Raw genomic sequence first — 16,306 nt, 5'->3', positions numbered from 1 at the left:
ACAGCAGAATCAGGAAGCAACGGGGGCAGCGTGAGCCTCCCACGCGTTACTTCTCGCCGCTGAGAGATCGCGCTGTACAGGTTAAAAGATGCGACGGCTGCCTCCTCGTGTACCGGAGGGGACAGGTGATGCAAGGCTTCGTCCACATTGCAGCCAACCAGTGGGAGGCATGGTCTAACAACGTTCGAGACAGAGGAGGGTAGAATTGGATAATACGAAATTGGGATGGGAGAAAAATAGAAAATGGGGAGAAAAAGTAGATAAAAAAAAAAAGATTAAGCAATGAACATAACAGAATTCTAATGAGGTGAAACTATTTCCCCACTGCTTTATCCATATATATGATAAACTGTTTTGAAAGCAAACATATACAATATGAGGCTTCTCCCTGAGTTACAAAAACAGTTGGCATTTTAGTGAAAATGATAACATTCCCAAATGACATCTGTCGTCTTGTTTTTGTTACAATTACTAAAGGTTGTGCTCATAACTCAGAGGCCACTTTTGAATTACGTGTTCAGTTACAGAAGATCAAACATCATCTGTTTCTCATACAGTGTGACATGTTGTAATTTCACAATATAACCCTGAAACTTGTCAGTTCTTTCTCTTGTGGTTCTTACAATTGCAGAGAAGACTTAAAAAGCTTGTATAAAAACCCTATAGGTGCCCTTACAGTACTGTACGTAGAATCTCCGAACACTGTACATAGAAACATACTTTCTTTAAATGAGGTAGTGAAAGAGAGAGTTCATGCATGTAACACATGTGGTTTGTGTTTAAGTTAAACCACAGAGGCATAAACGTGTTTTGGCTGTTATGCTCCTCTGGTAGAAGTGTTTTCAGACAGTGAACGTATTGTCTTTCGGGAGGTTCTTTATTATTAATTTACCTCAGCGAAAGCTGGGAGATTTGATTTCCTCTTTGAAAAAAATGTATTTAGTTGTAAACATCAATTGTTAAAGAGTCTACAGATCCGGGGACAGAGTCTGGAGGAATGGACGTAATGTAATGACACTTACAAATGGGGAAAACTGGGTTGATGAGGGTGGGGAACAGTAAAGAAATCAACTATAATATTCTAGACATACTGAGCCAACTGTGATTTATGTGTCATTATTAGACTTGACACTTTAAATTGTCTAGTTGTGTATGTGTCATTATACTTAAATGTTGAACTTGGATAACTTTAGGAAAGATTCAAGAAGTTTATTTGTCATATACATACCAGGGCATAGAGTGAAATGCGGGTGGCCATGCCCGATTTGATTGTGCAATAATACAATAGTAAATAAAATAAGTATAAGATAATAAAATAGACATAAAATAGACATGATAAAATAGACATGTTAAAGTCCTGAGATAAATGCAATACACTGTTAGCTACGAATTAAGGCACTGGGTCCTATGTACACTACTATACAATATACAGTTTTTACTCTATATCCTTATGCTATACTTGCTATTTCTAAACTCTACTATACAAGAACCACAACAGTTCTTTCCTTAAAGTGACCTTTTTTTCCTCATTTCTTTGGCTTATTTCTATTGACTGTGTTTGCTTCCTTCCCCAGGGCCTTTCTGGACTCACGTTCTCTTCACCTGGACCCTGAAGAACGGCCTGAAGATCTACATCAACGGCACTTTCAGCGTCGGTGATCCCACCGGCAACTTCTCTGAGAACTACGGCGACCCGAACCCTGACCTGGTCATTGGAACTGGCAACTACAAGACCTATGGTCATTATATGACAGGGGCATTCGACGAGTTTGTCATCTGGGAGCGGGCCCTGTCTCCCAAAGAGGTTGTGTTGTACTACAATGCCGCCATAGGTAGGAGAATATCACCGACTGGTCATCTGAAAGCATTTCCTCTCTTACGTTGTGACATTTTCTGTTGTTATGATCCTCTTCCGTTGAGCGTGCCATGAGGAGAAAGGGGTTAAAAAGCAATTTCCGTCCTTATCTTCAGAACATTCCATCCACAGCATTTGTTTATGAAAACAAGACACTAAACTTTTACAAATACGTATCTCCCACTTTAGAATTAACTCACATACGTAACTCTTTGAAAAATAACTCTTAATAAGTGCCACTGTCTCACATCACATATTTCTGCCTTATAAGTATTTGTTATATTAAAGAGGCCTGTAAGGTGACAAGGGTTAGATCAGTTGTGGTTTTAAATGACAGGACAAAACAATAAAACAATTTATTTGGTTGTTTTCTGTTTTCCAACTGTCTACAATAATTGCATGACATCACCATAATGGTATAAAAACCATGTTGATATTTTCACTGAGAAACATTATTTCACTGCCATGGTACTTGTGTGACGTGTGCGTGACGAATAAAGACTAATGGCTTCTTAGAAATACTCTTCTTCTGGAGGGTAAACATGCCTAAAGTCAAAAGTAACTAATCATACTGGTAGCCTGGGAAACATTAGGTTACTCAGAGCCTGGTCAAATGTGTATTTGACTGATGACAGAAATGGATGAATCACTTTTTGTTGCATGTGGAAAACCGTGATTATTTAAGGGTATGGGCTCCCTCTCTTACGGTCTGTCTTTATTGTATACTGTTAGAGCTTAACTTGGTTGTGAATCTGTACTGTCTTGACATCTCCTCTGAGGTTGTGACAAAAAGTAGTAGATTCCACGGACCATTAACGGATACAAATAGCAAGACTATTATGGTTACAGAATTTCTTTTACTCCTCCAGAGCACCCATACTATAAAGAACTATAAATTCAGCTGCCAGCAAATAGCCATTTATGGATGTCCAATAGAAGTATTGCTGTCAAATATTCTTGATCGTCCAATGCAACATTTTATATGGGTGGTTACAGAATTAGTTTTTACTCCTCCAGAGCACCCATATAAAATGTTGCATTAGACAAGCAAGAATAGTTGACAGCAATACTTATATTGGACATCCATGAATTTGCTGGCAGCTGAATTTATATTGATATTTAATTAACTGACTGTAAAAATATCAAATGAATTCAACAACTCTTAGGATTGTATAGTATCGGTGACAAATCATTATTCGATTATTAGCTTGTCAGTTAAGTTGAAGGTTACAATTGATCTAATTTTATAATTGGACATGGTTGAATCATCATCAGGGATGAAACACTAGAAATGTATGCTGAACAAGTCCAGCCATAATATAGAAGCTGGCCTGGTCAGCCACAATATAGAAGCTAGCCTGGTCAGCCACAATATAGAAGCTGGCTTGGTCAGCCATGATAAAGAAGCTGGCCTGGTCAGCCATAATAAAGAAGCTGGCTTGGTCAGCCATGATAAAGAAGCTGGCCTGGTCAGCCATAATAAAGAAGCTGGCCTGGTCAGCCATAATAAAGAAGCTGGCCTGGTCAGCCATAATAAAGAAGCTGGCCTGGTCAGCCATAATAAAGAAGCTACCCTGGTTAGCCATAATAAAGAAGCTACCCTGGTTAGCCATAATAAAGAAGCTGGCTTGGTCAGCCATAATAAAGAAGCTGGCCTGGTCAGCCATAATAAAGAAGCTGGCCTGGTCAGCCATAATAAAGAAGCTGGCCTGGTCAGCCATAATAAAGAAGCTGGCTTGGTCAGCCATAATAAAGAAGCTGGCCTGGTCAGCCATAATAAAGAAGCTGGCCTGGTCAGCCATAATAAAGAAGCTGGCCTGGTCAGCCATAATAAAGAAGCTGGCCTGGTCAGCCATAATAAAGAAGCTGGCCTGGTCAGCCATAATAAAGAAGCTGGCCTGGTCAGCCATAATAAAGAAGCTGGCCTGGTCAGCCATAATAAAGAAGCTGGCCTGGTCAGCCATAATAAAGAAGCTGGCCTGGTCAGCCATAATAAAGAAGCTGGCCTGGTCAGCCATAATAAAGAAGCTGGCCTGGTCAGCCATAATAAAGAAGCTGGCTTGGTCAGCCATAATAAAGAAGCTGGCCTGGTCAGCCATAATAAAGAAGCTGGCCTGGTCAGCCATAATAAAGAAGCTGGCCTGGTCAGCCATAATAAAGAAGCTGGCCTGGTCAGCCATAATAAAGAAACTGGCCTGGTCAGCCATAATAAAGAAGCTGGCCTGGTCAGCCATAATAAAGAAGCTGGCTTGGTCAGCCATAATAAAGAAGCTGGCCTGGTCAGCCATAATAAAGAAGCTGGCCTGGTCAGCCATAATAAAGAAGCTACCCTGGTCAGCCATAATAAAGAAGCTGGCTTGGTCAGCCATAATAAAGAAGCTGGCCTGGTCAGCCATAATAAAGAAGCTGGCCTGGTCAGCCATAATAAAGAAGCTGGCCTGGTCAGCCATAATAAAGAAGCTGGCCTGGTCAGCCATAATAAAGAAGCTGGCCTGGTCAGCCATAATAAAGAAGCTGGCCTGGTCAGCCATAATAAAGAAGCTGGCCTGGTCAGCCATAATAAAGAAGCTGGCCTGGTCAGCCATAATAAAGAAGCTGGCCTGGTCAGCCATAATAAAGAAGCTGGCCTGGTCAGCCATAATAAAGAAGCTGGCCTGGTCAGCCATAATAAAGAAGCTGGCTTGGTCAGCCATAATAAAGAAGCTGGCCTGGTCAGCCATAATAAAGAAGCTGGCCTGGTCAGCCATAATAAAGAAGCTGGCCTGATCAGCCATAATAAAGAAGCTGGCCTGGTCAGCCATAATAAAGAAGCTGGCCTGGTCAGCCATAATAAAGAAGCTGGCCTGGTCAGCCATAATAAAGAAGCTGGCCTGGTCAGCCATAATAAAGAAGCTGGCCTGGTCAGCCATAATAAAGAAACTGGCCTGGTCAGCCATAATAAAGAAGCTGGCCTGGTCAGCCATAATAAAGAAGCTGGCTTGGTCAGCCATAATAAAGAAGCTGGCCTGGTCAGCCATAATAAAGAAGCTGGCCTGGTCAGCCATAATAAAGAAGCTACCCTGGTCAGCCATAATAAAGAAGCTGGCTTGGTCAGCCATAATAAAGAAGCTGGCCTGGTCAGCCATAATAAAGAAGCTGGCCTGGTCAGCCATAATAAAGAAGCTGGCCTGGTCAGCCATAATAAAGAAGCTGGCCTGGTCAGCCATAATAAAGAAGCTGGCCTGGTCAGCCATAATAAAGAAGCTGGCCTGGTCAGCCATAATAAAGAAGCTGGCCTGGTCAGCCATAATAAAGAAGCTGGCCTGGTCAGCCATAATAAAGAAGCTGGCCTGGTCAGCCATAATAAAGAAGCTGGCCTGGTCAGCCATAATAAAGAAGCTGGCCTGGTCAGCCATAATAAAGAAGCTGGCCTGGTCAGCCATAATAAAGAAGCTGGCCTGGTCAGCCATAATAAAGAAGCTGGCCTGGTCAGCCATAATAAAGAAGCTGGCCTGGTCTGGACCCACTAAGCTCTCGCCATTGGAATAAGGAAGGATCAGTAACTGACTGTCAAATGTGATGCTGAACATCTCAGAAAAAGATCAACCTAGCAAAGATGATCTTCAGGGGCCAAAACGACCACTGAGGCATTTTATAATAGGTGTAATACTGTACAACAGCAGTTCAACCATGCTACAGTCCACCGTGGTTCCTCTTTTCTAAGATCTTTTGTCTTAATTCCTTCAGGTCAGGCCATGGTTACTCCCACAACACCCAGTGTTCCTGATGAAATCTCTTCAACTACGCATCCACCTGTGAGTTGATTCGCACCATATAGTGTATAGGAGTCCGTTAATAGAAACTGTATAATAAAATTTGAATAAATTATCTTTGGCTCAGTAGCCTGCCAGGAAATGAGGAGGAGGCCTGGAACATAAACACAAACAATTCATTTATTTTATGGAACTATTGTTTTCTTTGAAGGCTGAGGAATTGGGGGGGGGGGGGGGGGAGAAAGAGTGCTATTGGGAGCACATGTGAACAGACTTTTCCCATTTATTAAAGGTACATTGTGGAGGTAGCTAGAGACAGGAGAAAGTAGAGACAGCTGCTGAATGCTATGCAAAATGGCTCCCCTTAGGGAAAGACTGTGGAAAAACGGCAGCATTCTGCAACTCTTTCAGTCCTGCCCAGATAGTATTCCTTCCTTCACATGAAACATTTTGTGTGTATGTTGGCGCCATTAGACGTAAAGTATCTCTTGATAGTCACGTTTGTTTGATGCCTGGTGTGTCGTTCGCCCCCCCCCCCCCCCCCCCCTCCCCAGGGAGCCACTGAAGTGAGTCCCCCTGTCATAAACATGCAGAGTGAGGAGCTCCCCAGCTCCCAGGGCCCTGGGTCCATGCCCGTGGCGGGTTTCCTGGAGGGGCTGCCATATGGCCTACCCAACAGAACCATCCACCAGGACACAGCCAACAACCTCACAAAGGTAGCTACTGGAGCACAAAAGGGTCACACGTACACAACGTGCGCACACACGATCACACACATAAACACAGACATACTGTACATAGGGTACATACGGTACATACATACACACACACACACACACACACACACACACACACACACACACACACACACACACACTCACTCATAACGCACATGCACCTAGGTGTACACACACTTACATACACATACACAGACACTATTGTGTATGTGATTTAACTGTTCCATGATGTCCTTCTTGTACCACCCAGGCTTTCCTCAAAAGTGTCGAGGAGGTTCTGTCTTCTCCTGGGGTAGCAGAGGTAAGGAGCTTCATACTACTGTACTGTGAAAATGCCCACTTTTAGACCAGGTGAAACGGATACAAAAACTATTTTGTAAACCGTGTAACACACTACTTTTGAATATAAATCATGAATACGTACACTGTAGCCTATATCTACCCTGGCCCAAGCTCAGCTCTCTCATGTGCAAAACACGGGGAATGCCTGAAGAACGACATTTTAAGCGAGTTTGTGGTCACTGTGCACTGAGCACTCAGAACAAGTGCTTGTTTTCATACGAGAAGCTGAAACAGATGTTCACAATGCACCAGAACACTAGACTTGTATACAGTTTATACAGTGTTCAATAACGTCCCATCTGACTGCCTTCTCTGTTCATTTGAGCACTTTGCGTGTCTTTCCTGGGCTCTGATGAATTGATCAGTGTTTTGTTTGTTTGTTTGTTTGTTTGTCTGTCTGTTCAACATTTGACTATGCTATGTGTGATACGAGCGCTTGAATGTCGATTCTGGGTCCTAACATTTTCCCACGGCTGTGGGCAGCAGTCCATTCCAGTGGTCAGTGGTCTGATCGAGACAGTGGACCGGGTGATGGAACACATGGTCACTAACCTGGAGCCCAGCAGACCCAACTCTCTCATCTCCCTGGGTGGAAAGTCCTTTGTTGCAGGTCAGCGCCGTGTCAGCTCTCTCTTGTAGGTGACTCACTCACTGCACTGTTGTGTTTCAGGAGGCCGTAGTTAGGAGAGGAGGGCACGGGGTAGCGAGCCGGGCTCATGACTCGTCTTATTCTAACATGACAGAGAACAGGGGTAGGATCAGATAAGCATGGTTCTGTGCCAACCCCCCCCCCCCCCTCTCTCTCTCTCTCTCTCTCTCTCCGAGTCTCTTTCTGCATAATATTTAGTTTGCCCTCGAACCAGCAGGCTTGCGTGTTGCTCACAGGAACGCCATGAGAGCTTTGATCCTCCCAGTGAACAAGCAGATAAATCTGTTGTCTTGGTTTCCAGTCCGATTCCTCTCGGAGCGTCCGACTCACAGTTCTCTCTCTCTCTCTCTCTCTCTCTCTTTTAACGACCTCTGACCCCCCACAGACTACTCTCTGATGAAGTTCCCGCAGAACTACAACGTGCCACACTACCGCTTCCCCACACAGGGCAAGAACTACATCTCGGTTCCCGGCGAGGCTTTCAATGTGGACTGTGAGTGCTGTCATTACAGAGACATTACATACCACACGTGCACTCTCTCAATGACATATTTTTTTCTCAATGTGCCCAACCCTGCTACATGAAATAAGTCTTTTGTATTACTGTCTAGAGTATTTTTGAACATCATGTACCTTGTGTCGAGGAGTTTTAGCACAACGTAGCACCTAGTACAGGGGTGGCCAACCCGCGGCTCACGAGCCGCATGCAGCTCTTTGCCCGCCAATGTGTGGCTCTTCCCTCCATTAAAAAATAATTATAATAATAATTATAATATATATATAATATATATATATATATATATATATTTCTTTGTCATTCATTCCATAAGACGTAGAATAAACATTTACAGACTTTTATTTTTAAATGGTTCATTTGCATGTTCTTGGTATCTGATTCTAGGGACATATGGATCTCAGGGAATGTATTCCCAGTGTCAGAAATATTGTGTATGTTACTAGGCTTGAGTAAATTGTAATGAACCAAAGGAGAATATCAATTCAATTATATATTTATTTTATTTTTTATTTTTGACTGAATAACACCATGCTAAAATTGACCAGACCTGAAAAATCTAAGCAAATTAATAAAGGGAAGATGATTAAACAGAAGGTTTTGTAGATACAGCACTGAATTCTGCCATCCGGACACATGCAATTTGAAATATGATTATAGAATATCAGGCCTATAAATGACCTTATTATGGCCAAGTCGCACATCTATGGATCGGGCAAAAATCGCCCCTTTCCAATGGCAGAATTCAATCTGCATTTAGTATCACCAGGCGTGATTCACAAGTACAGTTACTTTTTTATAATGTAAATTTCTCCAAAGTTTTTCATCAGATTGCAACGCCGTTTTTTGCTAGACGTTCACAGAAAGGTAGAAAAAATAACTGTGTTCTGTATTATGGCAATAACGTTCAGGTTTGTGGGAGATAATTCTGAAAATTAAGAGAAATAAAAAAGTTTATCCAGAAATCAGATGATTGACAGGGGCTGGCGTGAGCTGGGTAGGGTAGTTTTTAGAAATTCGAAAGTCCATCAAAAGCCCTGGGTCTCTTCCTTCAAAAGACTACGCTCACTTTTGGCTGCACCACTTCCTCCCGTCAATATGCGCCGGTTTCCGACTCAATGCCCTGAGATTTCTATAATCATATATTTCACTAATAACAGTTACAATCATTGGTAAACAAACGTAATGCTGAAAATATACACTTTGACTGCTGTTTTGACAGGGTTAGGGTCTTTACTCTTGGCTACATTTGAAAAGAAAACGCAACATTAATTCATACATTCTGTAGAGATGGATTTATGGCCTGATGTCATTTGCGGTCCAGTACCGGACCGCTCAGGCTTAAGAGGTTAACCCTGTGAGGCCCAACTAAAAAAGACATTAGCAACATCAGAGGCCAGAGGGTGGGACCTATAAACACATGAAGGGTGCCGTGACTGAAAAAAAGGTTGAGAAACGCTGATATATGGTGTGGCTCTTTGTGGTACCACAGTAATTTTTGTGGCTCTTAGTCTCTGACTGGTTGGCCACCCCTGACCTAGTACTTCGTTTTTGTGTGAAGTAGAGTAGTCACTTCTTTAACCCTTTCACTACCACACTACCAAATGGTTAACCCATTCACTGCAACAATACAGAAGGTTAACCCTTTCACTACCACACTACAGACGGTTGTGGTAGTGAAAGGGTTAACCTTCTGTAGTGTGGTAGTGAAAGGGATAAGTTGAGTGTGAATACTGCACATGTAGTCCTGCAGTGATTCTGCCAAGATAAAATTGGCCAACTGGGAAGCTATTGTTATTGGCCAGTCATTTATTCTGGTGAGAATTAAGACCTCTACTGTCCCGTGAGGTGTGACTTGTAAGACCACGAGATCTCTTGTGTTGCTTTACGGTACACCGGAGGAATCCAGCGATGACTTTTATGCTGTTGTCGTTACTGTATTATTCAGGAGAATGAGCAAACACTTTTCTTCCACTTAACTCTCATTAAAAAGGAATAGCCTTTAACTCACATAGTGAACTCATTTATTTACTTAGCTCACTTTTTTTTGCCTTGTTGAGAGTGAGGGAAGGCAGCAATTACAGTGGGTATTAAAAGTGTGTTTGTTTGACTTTGCGTTGAGGTCAGATTCCCTTGGCTCAACCTGGCCCCTTAAAAGCGCCGTGTAGCTACGCTAACATTTGAATAAACCATTTTAATAATCCATTAAAACACTGTTATCAGAAATGGAATATAGATGTTCCGCTGGCACGTTAGTAGCAAAACTGGGTTAACTCACGTTTCTCAACACATGGCCTGTATGAAAAGCTCCAAGTGGAGGTTTTATATCCTAATTAAGTACAGAGAAAGTTTTACACATTCGTCGTTGTTTTTTTTTCTCTCACCCTAAGATACTTCGAAGACTTTTGCATTTTCTCTTCTTTTCTTTTTCCCCTTGGAAAATTTTACAGGCTATCTGGCCACTAGCTGATCTCCTGGAGGACTTGGTGGGGGGTTGGGCATCAGTTTACCGGACTGTTGGAGGAGGGAGGGGGTGTCGGGGGTGGGGGGGGGCGGGGGCGGTCCAAACTGTCTTCGACTGTGGGGACACACTGTATATACTGTACATCTGTTAGAGATCAACCTGATTTTGGCGTCACAGTCAGTGGACTGGGTTTAGGGTGCTTTATAAAAAATAAAGAGGAACAAGACCATCAAGGATTTCCTCCAATTTTACATTGTTTATCTTCCAGTATTAAGGTGGGGACAAGCTGGATGGTGGCTCGGTATGGGGGAGGGGGCTGGACCTCCTGCTCCCAAGTCATAGGGCTTGCATAATATTTCCCAACATACACGTGGTTTGAAGCCCCCTCCCTCGCACCCCTGTGTGAGAATACAGCTCTCTTATTAGTCAGCCAGTGCCAACCTGAGGCAGCGAGGCAGCGTTAATTAACTTCCCTGGTCTGTGAGCATTTTAGCAGCACCGCATCACATTCTCAGCCCTCTGCCTATGCCTTTCACCTTTGACTGTGCTCTCTTGCCCCCGTTTACTCTCTCTCTCTCTCTCTCTCTCTCTCTCTCTCTCTCTCTCTCTCTCTCTCTCTCTCTCTCTCTCTCTCTCTCTCTCTCTCTCTCTCTCTCTCTCTCTCTCTCCTTCAGCTCAAACCACCATCGTTGGCCTCTACTATCATAACATGCACAGTTACTACAAAGAGGTCCCCCCACTCAAGACCAGGTAAGATAAATAATCTCAAATCCCCCTCTTGGAGGATCAAGAAAAGAGGGCGATAGGTCAATTACTATAAACAGTCAGGAGAGAGTGCCCTATTGTGGTTATTGACACTGCTGTGATGAAGTTGTAGGAACAGCACACCAGTCCCTATAAACCAACATATAGCATAACCTTGAGTATGCTATTGCTTTTATTTATTTATATATATATATATATATATATATTTAATTTATAAATAGTTTTTCAATGAAAGGTTAAACGGAGACCAAAGCTTTCATTTGGTTCCCCACAAACAATAATTAGTTCCCCTTTGCTAAACAACGTGAGGTGCCTCTACCAGTGCTATACTGTGGTTAGAGGCGCTCATGGAATGTTTCTCGTCCAATCACAGTGCGTGTTTGGAACTAAATGTTTAAATGCCTAAAGTACACTAACCGGATCATACCAAACAAAAGGCATTATTCCTAAAAACAGATGTTTTATACTTGATGGAAAAATAAACACATTTTGGAGTGAGATTAGTCTGGAAATTACGCTGTAAACAAAATAGTTTACGTTAAAGTGAGCGCAATTATGAATTTGAGTCATTCAGGAAAAAGAAAACTGAGCTTCTCTCAGATGATCTAAGATATTACAGCACTAAGTGTACTCTCAGCATCAGCCAGAACTACTTCCTGTATGTGTGTGTGTGTGTGTGTGTGTGGGGGGGGGGGGGTTCCTGTGTACACTGAGGCGCCCCTGTTTCCTGAGCAGGAGTACAGATGTTGCTTGGGGCCATACCCTTATCTGCGCACCCCCCCCCCCCCCCCCCTATCTCTCATCTCACCACTCAACCTCCAGTGACTGATACACCCTGCTATTAACTCCACACGTCCATCTTCTACCCCCTCAGTTATTCTCCTATCACCAGTGTTGCAGTGTTTATTTCTACGTAACCTCTGATAAACAACAAGCAACTTTTTTCATACTTCTTATTTTATTCATAGAAGTTGAAGCATGGTAGTCAGGAGACAAGTCAGTTGGAGGCGGTATATGTCACGTTTTGTATTGGTTCATGTAGTTCATGATTGATTGTTTTTAATCTGGGCATCCCAGTACTTGGTGGGTGTGAATGTCCCTCTCCTTCATGACGGCAGGATGCCACCTGTACGATCCCAATGTCACATATCTGTTTGGCCTACAGTAGAAAACTTAGAGGTGATGCTGTGTGTCATCGTTATGATTTAAAACATGACAGATAGAAGTCCCACTTTCATGCTACTGCTGCTACTTCTGTGCCACTGTGTGGTACTGTAGATGGAGGGCCAGCTTTGAGTGGCTTTCAGATTTGAGATGTCTGTCTGCCTGTCTCTCTCTTTCTCCCTCTCCCTTTCTCTCTCTCTCTCTTTCTCTCTCTCCCATCCTCTCTATCTCTCTTTCCCTCTGTCTCACTGCCTTTTTCTTTCTATCTATCTATCTATCTATCTATCTATCTATCTATCTATCTATCTATCTATCTATCTATCTATCTATCTATCTATCTATCTATCTATCTATCTATCTATCTATCTATCTATCGATCGATCGATCGATCGATCGATCGATCTATCTATCTATCTATCTATCTATCTATCGATCGATCTATCTATATACCTATCTATATATATACTGTATATCTACCACTATCTTTCTCTTTCTTTTCCCCCCTTTCCTTTCTCTCTCTTTCTCTCTCTCTCTCTCTCTCTCTCTCTCTCTCTCTTTCTCTCTCTCTCTCTCTCTCTCTCTCTCTCTCTCTCTCTCTCTCTCTCTCTCTCTCTCTCTCTCTCTCTCTCTCTCTCTCGCTCTCGCTCTCGCTCTCGCTCTCTCTCTCTCTCTCTCTCTCTCTCTCTCTCTCTCTCTCTCTCTCTCTCTTTCTCAGGATAAACGAGGCCTCTGACTTCAAGGATCATAAGATCCAGGTGGCCAGTCACCTCATCTCCCTGAAGGTGGAGCCCGCCCCTGCCCTGTCAGCCAACCTCTCTGGATCGCCCCTCATCAAGATCGTTCTCACTCACGTCCTGGTAAGACATTCTACTCTTAACCCTTTCACTGCCACATGACAGAAGGTTAGCCCTTTACTATCACACAACCGACGGCGATGCTCCATCATTAGCATCATTAGCTCCGCAAATGCGGAGCTAATGATGCTAATGATGGAGCATCGCCGTCTGTTGTGTGATAGTAAAGGGCTAACCTTCTGTATTGTCACAGTGAAAGGGTTAACCGGCTGTCGTGTGGCAGTGAAAGGGTTAAAGCACAATGTCCTGAACCGCTCCATTTAACTTCCAGTTGACTGAGGCCTTTATCAGGCATAAGAAAAACCATCCCTTTCGCCTCTTGAGTGAGTGAATAAAATGGTGGGAAACTGTCATGCTGTACAGATATGGGCAACACAGCTGTTGGGGGTGTGGGACACTTAACCTTATCAGGAGGAAGTGGGTTGTGGTCAGGTTGTAGCTAATAGTTTTGTCCTTATGGACAGAGACTCTGGGAACTCACCAACACAGAGGGACACGTATCATGATGGTTTTCATTAGTCATTTAAAAAATGTCCCACACAAAGCATGTGGCTTCCAGAAAGCAAAGTGATTATGGACATTTGAACTGTGGCGTTAGGGTCACATTGAAAGGAACAAGGAACAATAGTTTGCCTTTATGTACAGCATATTATTTTTGTTTCTCTGTTTTGCGGGAGGGGGTTGTTAAGGATCTGGTGCCAGTTTTCCATGAGAAATGCATTTGAATCTCATTGTGAAAATGTACTTATAAAACGTGCAGCACTCGTTCGCCTAGCTCCCTCAAAGGTCGGAAATGTGTCAGTGCTTCACATTCGCAAAGAGTTTTTTGTCTTAACGTACACATGTAAAGACTGAGGTTACAAGCCTAGGTGTCATCTTGGACTCAGACCTGACCTTTAAGTCTCATATAAATAAGGCCATGAAAACGTCATTCTTCCACCTAAGAAACATAGCGAAAGTAAGACCTTTCGTAAATAAAAAGGATGCAGAGAAACGTATTCATGCTTTTGTATCAAGTCGGCTTGACTATTGTAATGCACTGTTCACTGGTCTTCCCAAAGCAACCATTGGGAAGCTTCAGCTTATCCAAAACTCTGCAGCTCGATTACTAACTCATACAAGGAGAAGAGAACATATCACTCCAGTTCTGGCCACTCTGCACTGGCTTCCAATAACTCATAGAATTGATTTTAAGGTCCTTTTCCTAACATATAAAGCTCTTAATGAGCAAGGCCCAAAATACATAGCAAATTCCCTAGTTAGTTATCTGCCCTCAAGAACGCTACGGTCATCCACTACAGGTTTACTAGACACGCCCAGAAACCAAAAGAGGATAGGAAGTATGGCATTTGCCAACTATGCCCCAAAACTATGGAACACACTACCAACACACATCAGAAACGCCAGCTCCATACACATTTTTAAAGGAAAATTAAAAACGTACCTATACAGTCTAGCTTACAAATAGTTATGGCTTGGAAAAACCTGATGGATCCATGAGGCTAGGATAAGCCTTGTGGACCCAACTTTTTAGATGAAGGAACGGGTACATACGCACACAATACACGACCACTGATGGATCCGTAAGGCTTGGAAAAGTCTTGTGGACCCAACTCTTTAGATGAGGGAACGGGTACATACGCACACAATACGCGGCCACTGATGGGTCCATGGGGCTTGGATAAGTCCTGTGGACCCAACTCTGGCCACTGACCACATGAGGGAACGGGTACATACGCACACAATACACGGCCACTGATGGATCCATGGGACTTGGAAAAGCACTGTGGACCCAACTATGACCACTGATAAAAAAAACGTAACTACACTAGCGTTATAAGAGCTAAACATTGCTACCTACCATACAAGTGCATTGGTTTAGTGCACTTCCGGTTGCTACTGAGCGGACATGTTTGTGCGGACCTGTTCTCCCAAACTGGTAAGCAAATGACTGTTTTTACGTTATTTTCATTTTTACGTTACTATTATTATTATTATTATTATTATTATTATTATTATTATTATTATTATTATTATTATTATTATTATTATTATTATTATTATTATTATTATTATTATTATTATTATTATTATTTTTTTTTTTTTTTTTTTTTTTTTTTTTTAAACATTGATCTTAACTGATCACTGTGACTTTATTGCTTTTATCGTTATATATGCCTATATTTGTGTACAGCACTTTGAGCTACATGACATGTATGAAAGGTGCTTTATAAATACTTACTTACTTACTTACTTACTTACTTACTTACTTACAGATAGGATCATGAACACTGACCCATTTAACCAACTACATTTTTGTTAATAAGATACTAATGTAGAGTAGTATATTTATTATGAAACTATAGAACCAAATTAATACAAATAAAAAGTAAACAGTTAATTGTTTACATCAGAGAACATGCAGAGAGTTGCCTCTCGGTTGAAAAATATTCACTTTGAATCACCATCAAAGGATTTCTTTTTCATTCCCTCTCTCTTAAGAACACAAATGAAAACCATGCAGCTTTTGTGAAACCTTGGCAACAGGGCTTTTGTTTGTCTCCGTTTTTCCCGGTGAAATAAATGTTTATGCTGCAATTATCTGGCCCGGTTCCTGTGACAATGATTACTGTGTTTGTTTAAGCAGACACCAAGAGAGAACTTATCATCTCCTCTGTTATGGACTGTGCTGGAGATGCTCACGAGCTCTGCTGCATGTTGACTCAAGGTGTTTCTATTTGAGTTGGACCGTATTTTACTTGTGAAGTTAAGATAAATCAGTTTCTCACATTCTTTCCTCCCTACCCCATCGCTAATAAGGTTGTTATACTTATTACTAATGCATACTGAGTGGAACTTATTATACCGACACTCTCCTAATAGCTACGGTCGGACTATACGGCTTAGGCTGAGATGTATATTTAGAAGTTGCATCGAGGAGCACACATCACTTTGGGCTGTCACCCTGTCTAGAAATAAGTATGTTTTGTTATTACTGGTCTGCCATGTGGACCAATAGATGGATTTGGCCAAAAAGTTACTATTTTTGGATTGTTTATGTCTTTGGGAGCTGGTGGATACTTATCACCCCCGGGCTTGAAGGCAGGGAGAGCTGCTAGCACAGTATGTGGCAGCAGTCCTTTCCCGCCATTGTTTACGCTGTTCTTATACTGTCTGCACAACAAGTCAGACCCCACCTAGGCCTCCCAT

General features: G+C 42.4%; 1 protein-coding gene across 5 annotated transcripts in view; it reads left to right on the top strand.

Moving 5' to 3' along the window:
• adgrd1 (adhesion G protein-coupled receptor D1) overlaps window positions 1-16,306 on the top strand; it is a 65,518-nt gene that overhangs the window by 3,662 nt on the left and 45,550 nt on the right. For 4 of the 5 annotated variants that reach the window (XM_084334337.1, XM_084334334.1, XM_084334338.1 and 1 more), the window contains 8 exons: window positions 1,575-1,832; window positions 5,582-5,649; window positions 6,162-6,323; window positions 6,595-6,645; window positions 7,170-7,296; window positions 7,721-7,828; window positions 10,988-11,063; window positions 12,958-13,099. In XM_084334337.1, coding sequence (XP_084190463.1) covers window positions 1,575-1,832; window positions 5,582-5,649; window positions 6,162-6,323; window positions 6,595-6,645; window positions 7,170-7,296; window positions 7,721-7,828; window positions 10,988-11,063; window positions 12,958-13,099 — 992 coding nt within the window. The remainder of the gene's footprint in view (window positions 1-1,574; window positions 1,833-5,581; window positions 5,650-6,161; window positions 6,324-6,594; window positions 6,646-7,169; window positions 7,297-7,720; window positions 7,829-10,987; window positions 11,064-12,957; window positions 13,100-16,306) is intronic. The other variant, XM_084334335.1, reaches the window with a different exon arrangement.

Source organism: Notolepis coatsorum (assembly GCF_963971535.1).
Source record: "Notolepis coatsorum genome assembly, chromosome: 1".
Classification (NCBI taxonomy): Eukaryota; Metazoa; Chordata; class Actinopteri; order Aulopiformes; family Paralepididae; genus Notolepis; species Notolepis coatsorum.
Note: the sequence above shows the minus strand (reverse complement) of the source record. Positions and strands in the feature narration are given on the sequence as shown.